The 13449-nt window shown below is 42.8% G+C and overlaps 2 protein-coding genes across 2 annotated transcripts in view; one reads left to right on the top strand and one right to left on the bottom strand.

Moving 5' to 3' along the window:
• The first annotated feature begins 14 nt into the window (after positions 1-14).
• On the top strand, positions 15-12954 carry LOC119498554 (mitogen-activated protein kinase kinase kinase 20-like). Its single transcript, XM_037787537.1, has 11 exons — positions 15-414; positions 2005-2092; positions 3371-3472; positions 4879-4944; positions 5058-5086; positions 5180-5317; positions 6263-6349; positions 8499-8573; positions 8669-8775; positions 11180-11360; positions 11454-12954. The coding sequence occupies exons 1-11, from the start codon at positions 256-258 to the stop codon at positions 12420-12422; spliced, it is 2001 nt and encodes a 666-aa protein (XP_037643465.1). The 5' UTR covers positions 15-255; the 3' UTR covers positions 12423-12954.
• The window catches only part of dnah9l (dynein, axonemal, heavy polypeptide 9 like), a 36136-nt gene continuing 35427 nt past the window's right edge, over positions 12741-13449 (bottom strand). The window contains exon 90 of the mRNA XM_037787543.1: positions 12741-13331. Within this exon, the coding sequence (XP_037643471.1) occupies positions 13084-13331 (248 nt within the window). The 3' untranslated portion in view covers positions 12741-13083. The remainder of the gene's footprint in view (positions 13332-13449) is intronic.

The raw sequence follows: 13449 nt of genomic DNA, 5'->3' as shown, positions 1-13449 counted from the left end.
CTCTCTCTTTCCAGCCCCTTCTGGTTTCTTCTCTCTGACAATCTGTTCTGCTGACTGACAACATCCACTCCGACCCTGTGGAGGAAACTATACCCCGCCTCTCTTTTATTTCTTCTCCTTCGCTCTCTCAGTGCCGATCCGTGATTTGTATACTTTTTTGGTGGCGGTGGCAGCGTTGGTAGTTTGAGCGTGCACGCTTTTGGGCTGTGTGTGTGTGTATGTGTGTGTGTTTGTGTGCGCGTGAGTCAGTATGCCATGTCGTCCCCCGGCTCGTCGTTTGTGCAGATAAAGCATGAGGACCTGCTCTTCTATGAGAACTGTGGAGGAGGCAGCTTTGGGAGCGTCTACAGAGCCCTCTGGATATCCCAGGACAAGGAAGTGGCTGTGAAGAAACTTCTGAAGATTGACAAAGAGGTAAGAAGGACACACACACACACACAGACACACACACAGCAACCATACACTTCTGCAGCAGAGACACACAAACTTTACGATCCAGAGTATTTAGAAGTTATGGACTCATCTGTAGCACATTACTGTTTCCACTAATTCCCAGATTCTCTTTTGACACCCAAAGCCCCCTCTTCTCCTCCCTCCCCCTCCTCCCCTGTTGTCTGCCGTTGAACATGTGTTTATCTTAAACATACCTCTCCTCGTCCCCCCCCCTCCTCCGCCCCTGTCTTCGTGGATGGAGCAGTTTTATTTATGCCAGCACTCCCTTGTTCCTCCCATTGTATTTTAGGGCGAGGTGTGTGGTCATTTGGGGTGTCATGCACTGCAGTTCAGGCCGGGTGTTTCTCCATGCGTATGACCCCGACGGTAATCCAAACATAATTTCCTACCATGTCATTAATAAGGAGCTGGTGGAGGCTCACGGCTCAGTGTCAGGAAAAGGAGTTTGCGTGACCTATGGGTGAATCGGGCACGGTGTTACTGTTGTCGTGGCAGCAGATTTAAACAACGAAAAGCATGCATTAAAGACAAATATAAGAAGTTAAGGACATACAATGCAATGGATAAAACAGAGGGAGCAGATTTTGATTTGTTGTCTGGCTTATTTCTCTCACACTCACTTTCTCACACCCACACAAACACATGCACAGTGGGCAGACATGCATAACAGGGTGTGTGTACAGTTCATATGTAAATACAAATTGATGGATCATGGGAGAACTGCAGCTTAGTGGATCCTTTTGCTGCAACACTTCATGTGAGATGGGGCTGCTAGTGAACTCTCTCGCATTAAAATCATGTTTCAAGTCATCTTTGCACAAACACTACATTCACACAGTGGTGGAAGAAGTACTGAAATCATTTGTATTTAATACTTAAAGTATCAACAGTAAAAGTACTCATGCAGAATGGCCCCTGTCAGTGTTATATTATCATATTATATGATCAACTATAGCTAGATAAAAATAGTAGAGTTAAGTATTAAGCTGCATAAAATAGAAGTACTCAGGTAAAGTACAAGAAGCTCAAACTTGTATAATACTTGAGTAACATTCACAATTGTAAAAGTGCATATGCAAATGCATGCACACAAACTGATGTACACATTGATAACCTCACATGTAGGAATAAAAGCGACAAGATAAAATGCTCTCTTGGAAGTAAAACTATTTGTCGAGAAAATATTTTGATGATTTCATATAATTGATGGGTAGTTATTATGTTGCTAGGCAACAGTTACATATTCCACAAATGCAGAGGGTATGACCTGTATGTCAGTTCAGATTAATGGCATGTTTGTCACTGCGGTGCGGAAGGGCTTTGTTTGGAGACTCAACCTGTTGGTATGAAAGAGGCATCCCGGACGGACACACTGTCAGGAATAACAAGTCCAAAGCTCTAACTGATGACGGTTAATGGGTTACAGTCTACATCAGGAATGATTTACACTTTATTTGTGATGTCAGATGTTGGAAAACTGAAGGAGGATGCTAACTACAGTATGTTGTTCATATCCCTCTGTTTATCTGTTTTTCTTTTCTCCACATCCAGGCTGAGATTCTTAGTGTCCTGAGTCATAAGAACATCATTCAGTTTTATGGAGCCGTGCTGGAATCTCCCAACTATGGCATTGTCACAGGTCAGACCCCACGTGTGTGTGTGTGTGTGTGTGTGTGTGTGTGTGTGCGTGTGCGTGTGTGTGTGTGTGTGTGAGTGCTTGTGTATGTTTATGCGATTCATGTATTTTTTCAGAACATAAAACATAAGTTTGTGATTGTGGGAGTGTTTCAGTCCCCAACTTCATTCAGATAAGAGTTATCTTTTGAAAAAGAGCTCTATAAATTAACATGTATATTATTATTTTTACGGGAGGTTATGACCTGATGGATATAAGTAACATTAGGTGTTAAGGTCAGGTCAAAGTTTAAGGTGAAGCATGGAGGGGTTAGGGTCAGGACAGATTGTCCTCTCGTATAAAACTACACAAGTCTGTGTGTGTGTATGTGTGTGTGTATATATTAGCTTTATTAGTGTGTATTTGATCCTCATCGTACCTCTTAGGGATACGTTCGCACATGCTCCGATGGCCGATGGCCGTGTTTATGTGTTTGTTTTGAAGTACCGGTGTATACTCTTGAGCGCAGGTTCTTGCTCTGTTTCCTGGCAGGACATTTGTAACTGAGACCAGCATGTTTGGATGTGGTTGTAATCCTGGAGATAGATAAAGCACCAACCGACACACCACTACAGACTCGTCCAGCAACAAATATCACTGCAGCCGAGTCTAATAAAGTCCAATGCTTACTAAAAATAAAAGAGTACAGTAGGCAAAAATAAGATCTGTTTCAGGAGATGGAGTTTGGTGGCAGTAAAATGCATTTTGCAAATAATAACCTCAAGCCATTTAAAAAGACAGGTTTGTCCACGTTCTACTCGTCAGACTCCTTTGATTTGACATTTCCCCTCTGTCTTCTACTTGTCTCTTTTCATTGTCAGACTTGACAGGAAAATGGGAAAGGTTAAAAGTTCAGAGATAATCTGGATTAGACAGTCATGGTGTGAAGGTTGTGAGCTTTTCCACTGATTTGAGCGAACATCTCTGTGTGTAGGGCTGTGTGCTCAACTGTGTGTGATGCTTCTCAAACATTATAATACATTGATGTAAGTTTGGACGTTATTTGCAGTGCAGTTGTATTTTTTGTCACTTGTTTAGGATGTCACGTCATTTCTATTAGAAATGCTGTCAGTTAGATTACATAGTTTGTGGAGTGAAATCTGCTGCAACTGCATTATAAAAGTGAACATTTATTCTTTCAATAGTTAGTGTTTAAATGTGTAGCCCTGCACACAGATTATATGCACATGATTTCTCTTTTGAACTGTTCTCTTATAATGACAATTGCTTCTCTTCTTCCAGAATATGCCAGTGCAGGGTCTCTGTATGAGTACCTTTCCAGTGAGCAGAGTGAGGAGATGGACATGGAGCAGATCATGACATGGGCCATACAGATAGCCAAAGGTACAGTAATAAAAATATCTCCGTGTCAGGGTTGAATCCCTTAGCTTCTGATATCAAGCAGAGGTAGAAGCACTGATACGATCTCCAGTGATCTGTGTATTGTTATACTGAAGTCATCATGCAGCACCAGAGTTAATAATAGTTTACACAGCTTTTTATTTGCCTCTTAATCACCGCCTCTAACCTGTGTGTATTTAACACCTACAAGTATTTTCCATTTGCATGTTGCAATTGCAACAAACTGCAAAAGGCAAAACAAAAGAATCAAATAAAACATGTACAGAACAGTAAAACATGTGTTATATGTGTTAGAAATAAATTAAACACCTGGGGAAAATGATGATGATTTTTAAATGTTCTCTGTTTCTCTTAGCCTTCTCCTAGGGGTTTTAATTACTATAATTTTATAGTAATTTTATTTAATTTTAACTTGGGTCATTTTGTTTTGTCACTTTATTTATTCAATTTTAACGCTTTTAATCGTGTGATTGTCTTAAGCCTTGTTTTAGGATTGGTCTATTCTCTGTGCGAAGCACCTTGAAATTTCACTGTATTTAAAGTGAGCTATAAACCTTAAACTCATTATTATTGTTATTATCTGTGATAGATTTTAAGGTAATTGAACAGTAAAAAGTGACATACTCTAATTATCAATGGTATTCAAAACCGTCAGCTTTGCACCCAAATTCATATTATACTTTTACTTGAGGATGGTTGTCCTTTGCCCTTATTATGACTGTTCCTTTGTAACTGTAAATGTTGTCTTTAGCGTACATTTTTTAACCTCAGTTCATCCAGTGGATTTCTGTGTTAACCTGAAGCTCAAACCAAAATATTTTACAATGAAACTGCACCTAAACCTTCAAGGCACAATGAGTAGGATTTTCCTAAAAAACAATGTATAGACTTATACAAAAATAATCGCTCTCTAGCATCACTTCTGACCCACTAGAAGTGTGTGGTGGTGTCTGTATCTGCAGAGACGTTGCCCTCTGCCTGTATATTCTAATTTTGCGAGACTTTTCTGGGCGTCAAACTCTATAAAAACGTTGTGACTATGTGCCAGATTGTAAGCACGCATCCAAGAGGAAGCTACGAAAATGGCGCCGAAAAAAACGCAAATATAGCAAGTCAAAACATCAAGCAGACAAAGTTTGTTCCAAAACTAGAGTAAATCTGGGGTTGGCTTTCATCTCGCGAGCACCCTAACCCTAACCGCAGTTGGGTGGCATCCGCTTCTGGTGTCGTTGAGCCAAATTTGAATGTTGTGTTTACAAATGGCAACCGACAAATCCTACTCATTGTTCCTTTAAATGCTGGAGGGAACATCCACCAAAACCAATCAGAATAAACATTAAAAGCTTGTAGGTGTTTTTGCCAGTTATTAATGCTTTATTTCTTTACAGGGATGCATTACCTTCACGCAGAAGCTCCAGTCAAAGTCATTCACAGAGACCTCAAGTCACGAAATGGTAACACATTAACCTTAACCACATTTTCTTATGCACATGTAAACATGTCTGTTAGCTGTAGTATATCACTACTCTTTGTAGCACAGCATTGACTGGTTTCCTCTCTTTTACAGTGGTAATGACCGCAGACAAAGTGCTGAAGGTGCGTGTCTTGTGATGTACAGCATTTTTCATTCAGTTCAGGCACACGGGTAATTGTGTGTTTTCATCACTGCTCTCTCTGTTGGGGTTTCAGATTTGTGACTTTGGGGCGTCTAAGTTCCTGTCCCATACCACCCACATGACGGTGGTGGGCACTTTTCCTTGGATGGCTCCTGAAGTCATTCAGAGCCTGCCTGTCTCGGAGACCTGTGACACTTACTCCTATGGCGTGGTGAGTTGGTAGTACTGTTCAAATATCAGTATTGTAAGGCTGGGAATCAAACCCCAATACTTTTTTTTTTATTACTAACCAATATTGTATTAATGTTTCTTTTATCAGACAGTTTCTGATTTTACAAAATATTTTTTTGCCAATTTTAAAGACTTTTATTCAGGCAAAATTCTTGTACAGTTTCTTGTATTAAGACGACATTTAACATCTGAGAAGTTTGTGTTAAAGGAACAGTGTGTAGCATGTGGGGGATCTATTAGAAAAAATTAAATATAATCATCATATTCATGTTTTCATTAGTGTATAATCACCTGAAACTAAGAATTGTTGTGTTTTCGTTAGCTTAGAATGAGCCATTCATATCTACATATGGAGCGGGTCTTCTTCACAGAGTCCGCCATGCTGCTCCGCAATGTCTCTATAGTAGCCCAGAACGGACAAACCAATCGCTGGCTCTAGAGAGAGGCTTTTGTGCTTTTACGTAACCTAAAGGCCACTGTAGTTCTCCAAAACGCTTGTGAAACTATTATGGTATATTGGCGTTACCACAGTTTTGCACTCGGCGGCTCACGTTACCTCAGTCTTGGAAAGGGAGGAGTGAGCAGAGGGGTACTCAGTTTGTTGCAATCTGTGACCACATCATTAAATGCCACAGCATCAGTATCAGCTATCGTATCAGTATCAGCTATCGTATCAGTATCAGCTATCGTATCAGTATCAGCTATCGTATCAGTATCAGCTATCGTATCAGTATCAGCTATCGTATCAGCACATGTATGAATTAATTTCAAATTATTCCCCACCTATTATTTTGGTTTGATTTTGTGGTGCCTTTCTGTTAAGACATCTTCAGGAGAGTTGCATCAAATAAAACAGAGCTACTAACATCAACACAAAGAAATCATGTCTGTCTGAATGAACCAACTCTGTCTGTCCTGTGGCCAGGTGCTGTGGGAGATGCTGACTCGGGAGGTTCCTTTCAAAGGTTTCGAAGGGCTGCAGGTTGCATGGCTAGTGGTGGAAAAACAAGAGGTAAGCCCCCTCCCCCTCATACACACACACACACACACACACACACACACAAGAGCACCCCTTTCTGAACACACTGTCAGCATGGAGACCCACCAGAGTTTGAGAAGGCTGGAGGAACAATGCGATGCTCTCATGGTTTCCACTGCGAGCTGGTGAGGCTGAGGCTGGGTATTTTTAGGCCTGATGTCAGTTCTGTGCTCTTGTAAGGCCTGGATACACAGCAGTGGAGCTCGGCCAGACTCCCCCCTGGCTAAAGCCTTTACGAGAGAGACAGACAGAGAGGGAGAGAAGGGGGGGGAAAGAGGAAAGATTGCAGTGATAGGAGGGCTGATTCAAGAGGTTTATGGGAGGTGGGGGATGATGGTTATACAGTGTTTCAGTTATTGACGTGCTTGAATCCCCCACAACAGCCACACACACACACACACACACACACGGGGCTAACAAACAACTCGGAGAACATGATTCCTGCGTAGCTGTTGGCTAATCTCCAAATACTCTCCATAAATAACTCTCTCTCTTTCCCAGTCTCCCTCTGATTTTCCCCTCCATTGCTATACCTCTCCTCCTGACCCCTCTTACTTGCCCTCTCTCCGCTCAGAGTCGGTGATATTTTAGGATTAATCCCCAGAGAACACTGTTTCCATTTACTGCACGGTACTATGAAGCTGTCTGGGCTCATTCCGGGGATCTTTTATGCAGGGACATTATCTAAGCGGCATTGTGCGGTTTAATGGTGTTCCTGCAGTTACTACATGTTACAGAAAGATAAACATGGAGCCAGACACTTTCAAATGTACCCATTTAACTTCATAAACACCCTTAGTGTACATTAAACAAATGATGTGTGATAACCTATTAAAACAGCCCTCATAGTGTGTCTGTTGTTTTTTTCCTGGAATATAGTATAGCTAGTTTTAAAGGCCCAATATTTCCTGCCAAAGTTAGAGCAACTTTGGATATTTCACATTCAAGTTTTCAGTGTTTTCTCTTTTTTTATGAGCTATTCTCACTGGTTTGAGTTGGGTGGGACTGGAAAAAGCTGATGTCACACACACTGTACATCTGGATCAGGGTTTTGCAATTTCTGATTCAGTAACAGTGGGTAACTCCGGCGTCTGAGAAGTGAAACCAATGAGGAAGTGTTTTAAAAAGTGACTCCTCTGTTTGCAAAAGTCTGATTGTATAGAAGTCTATGAGAAAATGAGCCTACTTCTCACTTGATTTATTACCTCAGTAAACATTGTGAACATGAGTTCATGGTCTCAATCGCTAGTTTCAAGTCTTCTTCAATACAGCATGATGTTCATTTAGTAAATTATGGTCCCATTTAGAGTCAAATAGACCATAGAGCAGGGTATGCTTTAGGGCTGGGCTACCTTGTGATTGTCGGGTCGCTACCATGACGTTGTCCGGTCAGTGAGTTGTACATGTTTCGTCTTACAACTTTAACCCTTTCACAGTGGGGTTTTCAGTTCATGAAAGTTAATTGTAACATTTTTGGTCGCCTGAAGAATGTCGTATTCAGCGTTTGGTTGGACTAAGCTCCTCCCTCTCGTGTCACTTCTGGTTGCAAAAGACAGAGATGGCGACGACCAAAATGCCGAACTCGAGGCTTCAAAACGCTAGTCCACAAACCAATGGGTGAAGTCATGTTACTATGCCCACGTCTTATATACAGTCTGGGTTCAAAATCAGGTGACGGCGGTGGGGCTGTTTGCTTCTGTTTCAAGCCACTGTCACCCAAAAACTGATCAAACGACACCCACACAGTCCCGACGAAGCACATTAGCTGAGTTTATGAGTGTTTAAACTCTTAATTAATGATACCTAAAGATGTTTTTAGCCACACTAGCGGCCTCTAGCGTTGGATATTTTTGGCTATCAGTGAATGTCTTGACAACTATTCGAAGGATTGCAATGAAATCTTGTACAGACACTCATGGTCCTCAGAGGATGAATCCTACTGACTTTGATGATCCCCTGACATTTCCTCTAGCATTTAGCTCAGAGCTTCAGTACTTTTCAGGGGCTTTAAATGGTTGTTAGTAGGTATAATTATTATCTTTTCTCCGATATGACTTTTATGTTGAAAGTAAAAAGCGTCTGCTTCTTGTTTTTGCATGTGTTTGTGTGTCTGGGTATCTAGAGGCTGACCATCCCCACCAGCTGTCCAGCAAGTTTTGCAGAGCTGATGAGGAAATGTTGGCAAGCTGAACCAAAGGTAATCTAAATGGACAAGGGTTAATAGAGTGGTTAATCTCCTAAAAATGTCTCTTCGCTGGTTATTTTATCTTGTGTGCATGCATATACCTACAGGAGCGTCCGCAGTTCAAACAGGTGATGGTAACCCTGGAGACCATGGCCAACGACAGCAGGCTACCGGACCAGTGTAACTCCTTCCTACATAACAAGGACCAGTGGAGGTACACACACACACAAACACACACAAACACACACACACACAAACACACACACACAGACACACAGTCTTGCAGACATCCAAAAGAAAACATTGAGTGTATCTGCACTGCGTCTGAGCATGAGGAGGGTGATTTTCAAAGTGTATACAGTAAAGTCTTGGTCAGAAAGACAAATGCAGTCTGTAAATTACTGTACTCCAAATAAAAGTCAATATGCCTGCACACACACACACGCACACACACACGCACACGCACACACACACACACACAGATTCAACATAGTCACACACGTGCATACATACACAACTCTGTGGCCTCTAAAGCTCAAGAGAGAAGTTGAATGTGTGACCCTGTGCTCTACTTCAGTCTATAATAAGCTCTCTGGAAAGTGTCCATGGAAGAGATTCCTCTCCTCCTCCTCCACGGGGAGAAAGACAGAGGAGTAGGGGGGAGAGAAAGAGGAGAAATCAAGTATGAGCTGGAGAAGAGGAGAAGTTCACAGAGGAGCAGAAAGCTATTGGTTGCATGTGAACTCTAAAAGAAAGGGAGAAAAAACAGAGAGGATGATGGGAAGCGAGAGAGGACAGACGACAGGGGTGAGACGGGGGATAGAGAGAGAGAGAGAGAGAGAGAGAGGTGGGACGATGAGGAGAGAAGGTGTGAGATTCTGTGCATATTTAACATGAGTACAGCGAGGCAATCAATTCTGAGTGAGGTTTTGGGTACGGGTGGAAAAAGTCGGACAAGCAAAGGGGGAGGAGGAGAGGAGGAGGAGGAGTGAGGGATGTGAAGGGGCGGGATGAATGAATAGGGAGGTATGGAAGGAACACAGGAGGAGGTATGGCTGTGCGTCAGATCTGTCTATATTTAGTTGCTGTGAGAGTTGATTGTGTTTGTGAATGCAGGTTCATAGACGGTCGCTCTCTAACTCTCACAGTGACCTCTTGTGGTCACAGACAGTACTGCAACTAAATAGTTGCTAGATAGACACCGGCAATATTATCTTCTGCAGGAATAGTCAAATAAACTCTATATATGTCCTTTCATGTGGTCTGCCAGATGTTGCCAGTGTATCAGAGCTGCAGCTTTGCTATAAGCCAAACAACTGAAGTTAGAATTGATAATGTTGATCCTGTTTCATAGTACATAGTAGTAATATTTAGCATGAATATGTAATGTTTACATTGAAAAAGTGAGAAAATCTAGTATACTTAAAAAAAGTATACAAAAATAAATGATTGATGTACAGTATTGTTCCACAATGCAATACACAAAATAAATTCAAACTTTTGTAATTGTGTATGGTGGAGAGGAAGCTCCAGGAAGATCTTTGGAAAACAAAAAAGTATTAACTCTTGAGAAAAACGTTTTGCGGTGGAAGTGGCGTAAGGTAGTTATGATGGTCCTCCGTGCACACTAGTTACTACTTATGAAGTGCACACACACACACACACACACACACACACACACACACCATCGTATCGTCTCGTCACATGATCAAATAGAGACTTCACATTGGACGACATCCACGTACATTTTACCCAGTAATCATCATTGCATATGACAAAAATACCAAAGAACAAAAATAAAGTATTAATTTAATTGAATAGTTTTTTTTAATTGTTTATTTATAGTTTTTATGGTTTATGTAGAATAAGCATCTCATTTTGATATAGATTGCTACTGACTATTAAAAAAAGAAAAAGAAAACTGTGACAGAAATGGGTTTGCTTTTTGAGGGCATATATACTATATAGCAAATGGCACCAATTTTCAGTTAAAGTGACACAGGTGTTTTTCCACAGTTGTTCCCGGGCTGCTTTACAGTAGCTCACTGCTCTTTAGGATGGGTTAAATGCAGAGGTCAAATTTCATGTACTGTATGTACCTGTATGTGACAAATCTAATTTAAGGTTTAAGGTTTAAAGAATCACTCTGCCAAAGATGGCAGTCTGAGTGATCTGCATTAATGCATGTATTGCATAATTTCCTGTCATTACAAAATGTAAAAGTACGTTGATGTCTTGTATATTTGTAACTGCAAAAATAGTAAACTGTGACAATTACTACACAGTTTGTACTACATACTATTTGTATGTGGTACTGTATGGAGTTACGTAGTACCTGTGTTCCAGTTGCAGAACTCTAAAGTACACACTAGAGTCTAAGTAAAGCGCATTGGTCATGAGTGATCTTGAGAGCCTTAACTTTTAAAAGAGCAGCGTTTTTTTAACAATATATATTTTTAAAAGAATATTTTTTTCTGACGGCACATAATTGTGCTATTGAAATGTTTATCGATTTCAGCGTATTCCTCTGCTGCAGTAAAGTTGCTGTTAAAACTAGGCCATAGCTGCATGTACAAAGTCACAATAGATGACGTATATTCTGTCTGCATGTACTACAGGTGTGAAATCGAGTCGACCCTGGAGCGCCTTCGGAAGCTGGAAAGGGAGCTTTACTCCAAAGAGAAGGAGCTGGAGGAGAGGGAGAGGAGGCTCAGGCTGTGGGAGGAGAGGCTGATGGAGAGGTCCAACATGTCTCCCAGTCCGACCTCCCTACTCATGGAGCGCTCAAACATCTCACCAGTAAGTGGAAGAGGAGTAAATATAAATCTGTTCAGACAGCTGGAAACTAAATTAAATAATACCCTCTCCTTCCTTTCTCTCTGACTTTATCAGTTCTTCCAACCGATGTCCATCGGTTCCTCCGGCTCCTTCTTCCGCTCGCACTCTCAGGACTCCAACAGTGCCGGGGTCAGCAGTGCTGGCGTCAGCTCACTCCTCCGCACCCTCAGTAACGGCGACACGGAGAGGGGGAGCAGCAGCGCGGTGCTGGAGAGGGGGATGGGCTCGCTCGACGGCGGGAGGCTGCACGCCGTGCTCCGAGGGTTGCAGGGGAGGTTGGGAGAGGAGGACGGGGAAGAGGAAGGAACGCTGGAGGAGAAAGGCTGGGGGGGGCAGAGGGAGAGGGAGAGAGACGAGAGCGGGAGTATGGAGGGAGGAAGGGTGCAGGTGACACTCAGGAGCTTCCCGGGCGGCGTGGTGGAGAGGGAGGAGAGGACGTGGGAGGAGGGGGACCGGGAGAGAGGAGGGAGGCAGAGGAGCAGGGTGACCACCATAGTGCGAGGGTACTCGGGTGGGTTTGGAGAGGCGGAGGGGGAGAGGGACAAGGAGGGAGGATGGGAGATAGAAAAGATGGGGGATGAGAGAGGGATGGAGGGAGGTATTGAGGGAGGGAGGCTCCCGACCATGTTCAAGGGTCTCCACGGGAGTATAGGTGGCTTGGGGGACATGCTGTCCCTAGACATGGATGAAATGGGGGACATGGACAGACTAGGCGACATGGACATGAACATGAACATGGGCGACTTGGGAGTGATGAAGGTCAGGAGCGAGATGGGGGTCAGGGGTCACAGGAGCGACATGGGAGTCGTGGTCCAGGGAGTCAGAGGCGACCGCAGCGAGGCCATCAGCCAAAAGATTAGAGGCGAGGTGGGGGTCATCGGGCAATCGGGGGTGCAGGTGAGCATGCGGTCTTCGTCCAATCAGAACTCTGTGAAGAGCTGCAGCGTGCGACACGGAACCAAGATCAACATGGCTACCGCCGCCATGGACATGATGGAGCTCGATTGGTCCGACAGTGACTAGAAAATGAGCACAGAAAAAAACACCACGTAGAAATACACACAGAGGCCAAACTAGAAAGATTTTGACTTGTTAGCACATCTGAGCTACAGTATGTGCACTAGAATCTCCAGTTTGAAAAACAGCTGGTTTACACACATTTCTTTTGTTAATTTTTTTTTATTGAACGGATGAATACTATACCCATGTGTACTGTGAAGTAGGAAGGAGCAAAAAAGACGAGTAGAGGTTGTCTTGTCATGTCAGAATGACTTCACCTGTGTAATTTAATGTGCTATTAAAACTGCTGCATAACATACTGTAAGAGGTACAAGTTGTTACGAAATAACACACTTGAATGGCGCTCTAATGAGGCAGCACTGTCTGAGTTTTTTTTTTTCCTTCTGCTTTTAGATATCTTGTAGTTGATAGATTTGATTTGTTCAAAACAAGCTTTGACTTTTATCAGTTCTAACTGTGATCTAGTGTGTGAATTTTTTTGGCATTTCTTTCTGTATATTTTATCATTTTTCAATAAAAAGAAAAGAAACTCTGATTCCCTTACTGTGGTTTTGCTCTACTAGAATTAGTCTCCACTCTTAAATTGAAACAATATGGATGACAAGTAAGCCGAGGATCACATGGTACACACGCTCGTTAAAATAAAACAACTTCTGAATCCCTCTCACACGCTGAGCAGCAGAGCCACTCCCGCCAGCACCCACTTGGCGGGCCTCTCCCTGGTTTTGAGGCTGAAAGTCCAAACATATGTGGGTCCTCTGATCTTGGTCTTGTAGAGCGGACACTCGTAGATATTCCTGGTCTCCTGGCGGTCGTTGGGCACGGCTCGGACCGAGATGACGGGCATGGCTGGGGTCAGTTCCTTTAGACGGGCCTCGGTGATCACCCCGGCCTGAGTGTCCCATCTTGCTCCTGTGGGCAGGAGGACACAGATGAGAAAAAACTAGGGCATTTAAAAATCACAAAAAGGAGTAGGATAAGTGTGTTGCTCAAGGATCAGTCACAGAAAAAGGGCCCTCCATGTTGCCAT

The sequence above is a fragment of the Sebastes umbrosus genome, chromosome 12 (assembly GCF_015220745.1).
Source record: "Sebastes umbrosus isolate fSebUmb1 chromosome 12, fSebUmb1.pri, whole genome shotgun sequence".
Lineage (NCBI taxonomy): Eukaryota > Metazoa > Chordata > Actinopteri > Perciformes > Sebastidae > Sebastes > Sebastes umbrosus.
This window is presented reverse-complemented; position numbering and strand designations above follow the sequence as displayed.

What these genes read in the sequence shown, in the direction of transcription:
- LOC119498554 (XM_037787537.1), top strand. Translation starts at nt 256, where the DNA reads ATGTCGTCCCCCGGCTCGTCGTTTGTGCAGATAAAGCATGAGGACCTG. An exon ending in TAGTGGTGGAAAAACAAGAG is followed by an intron (nt 6,350 to 8,498) that starts GTAAGCCCCCTC and finishes CTGGGTATCTAG; the next exon opens with AGGCTGACCATCCCCACCAG. An exon ending in AGCGCTCAAACATCTCACCA is followed by an intron (nt 11,361 to 11,453) that starts GTAAGTGGAAGA and finishes TGACTTTATCAG; the next exon opens with TTCTTCCAACCGATGTCCAT.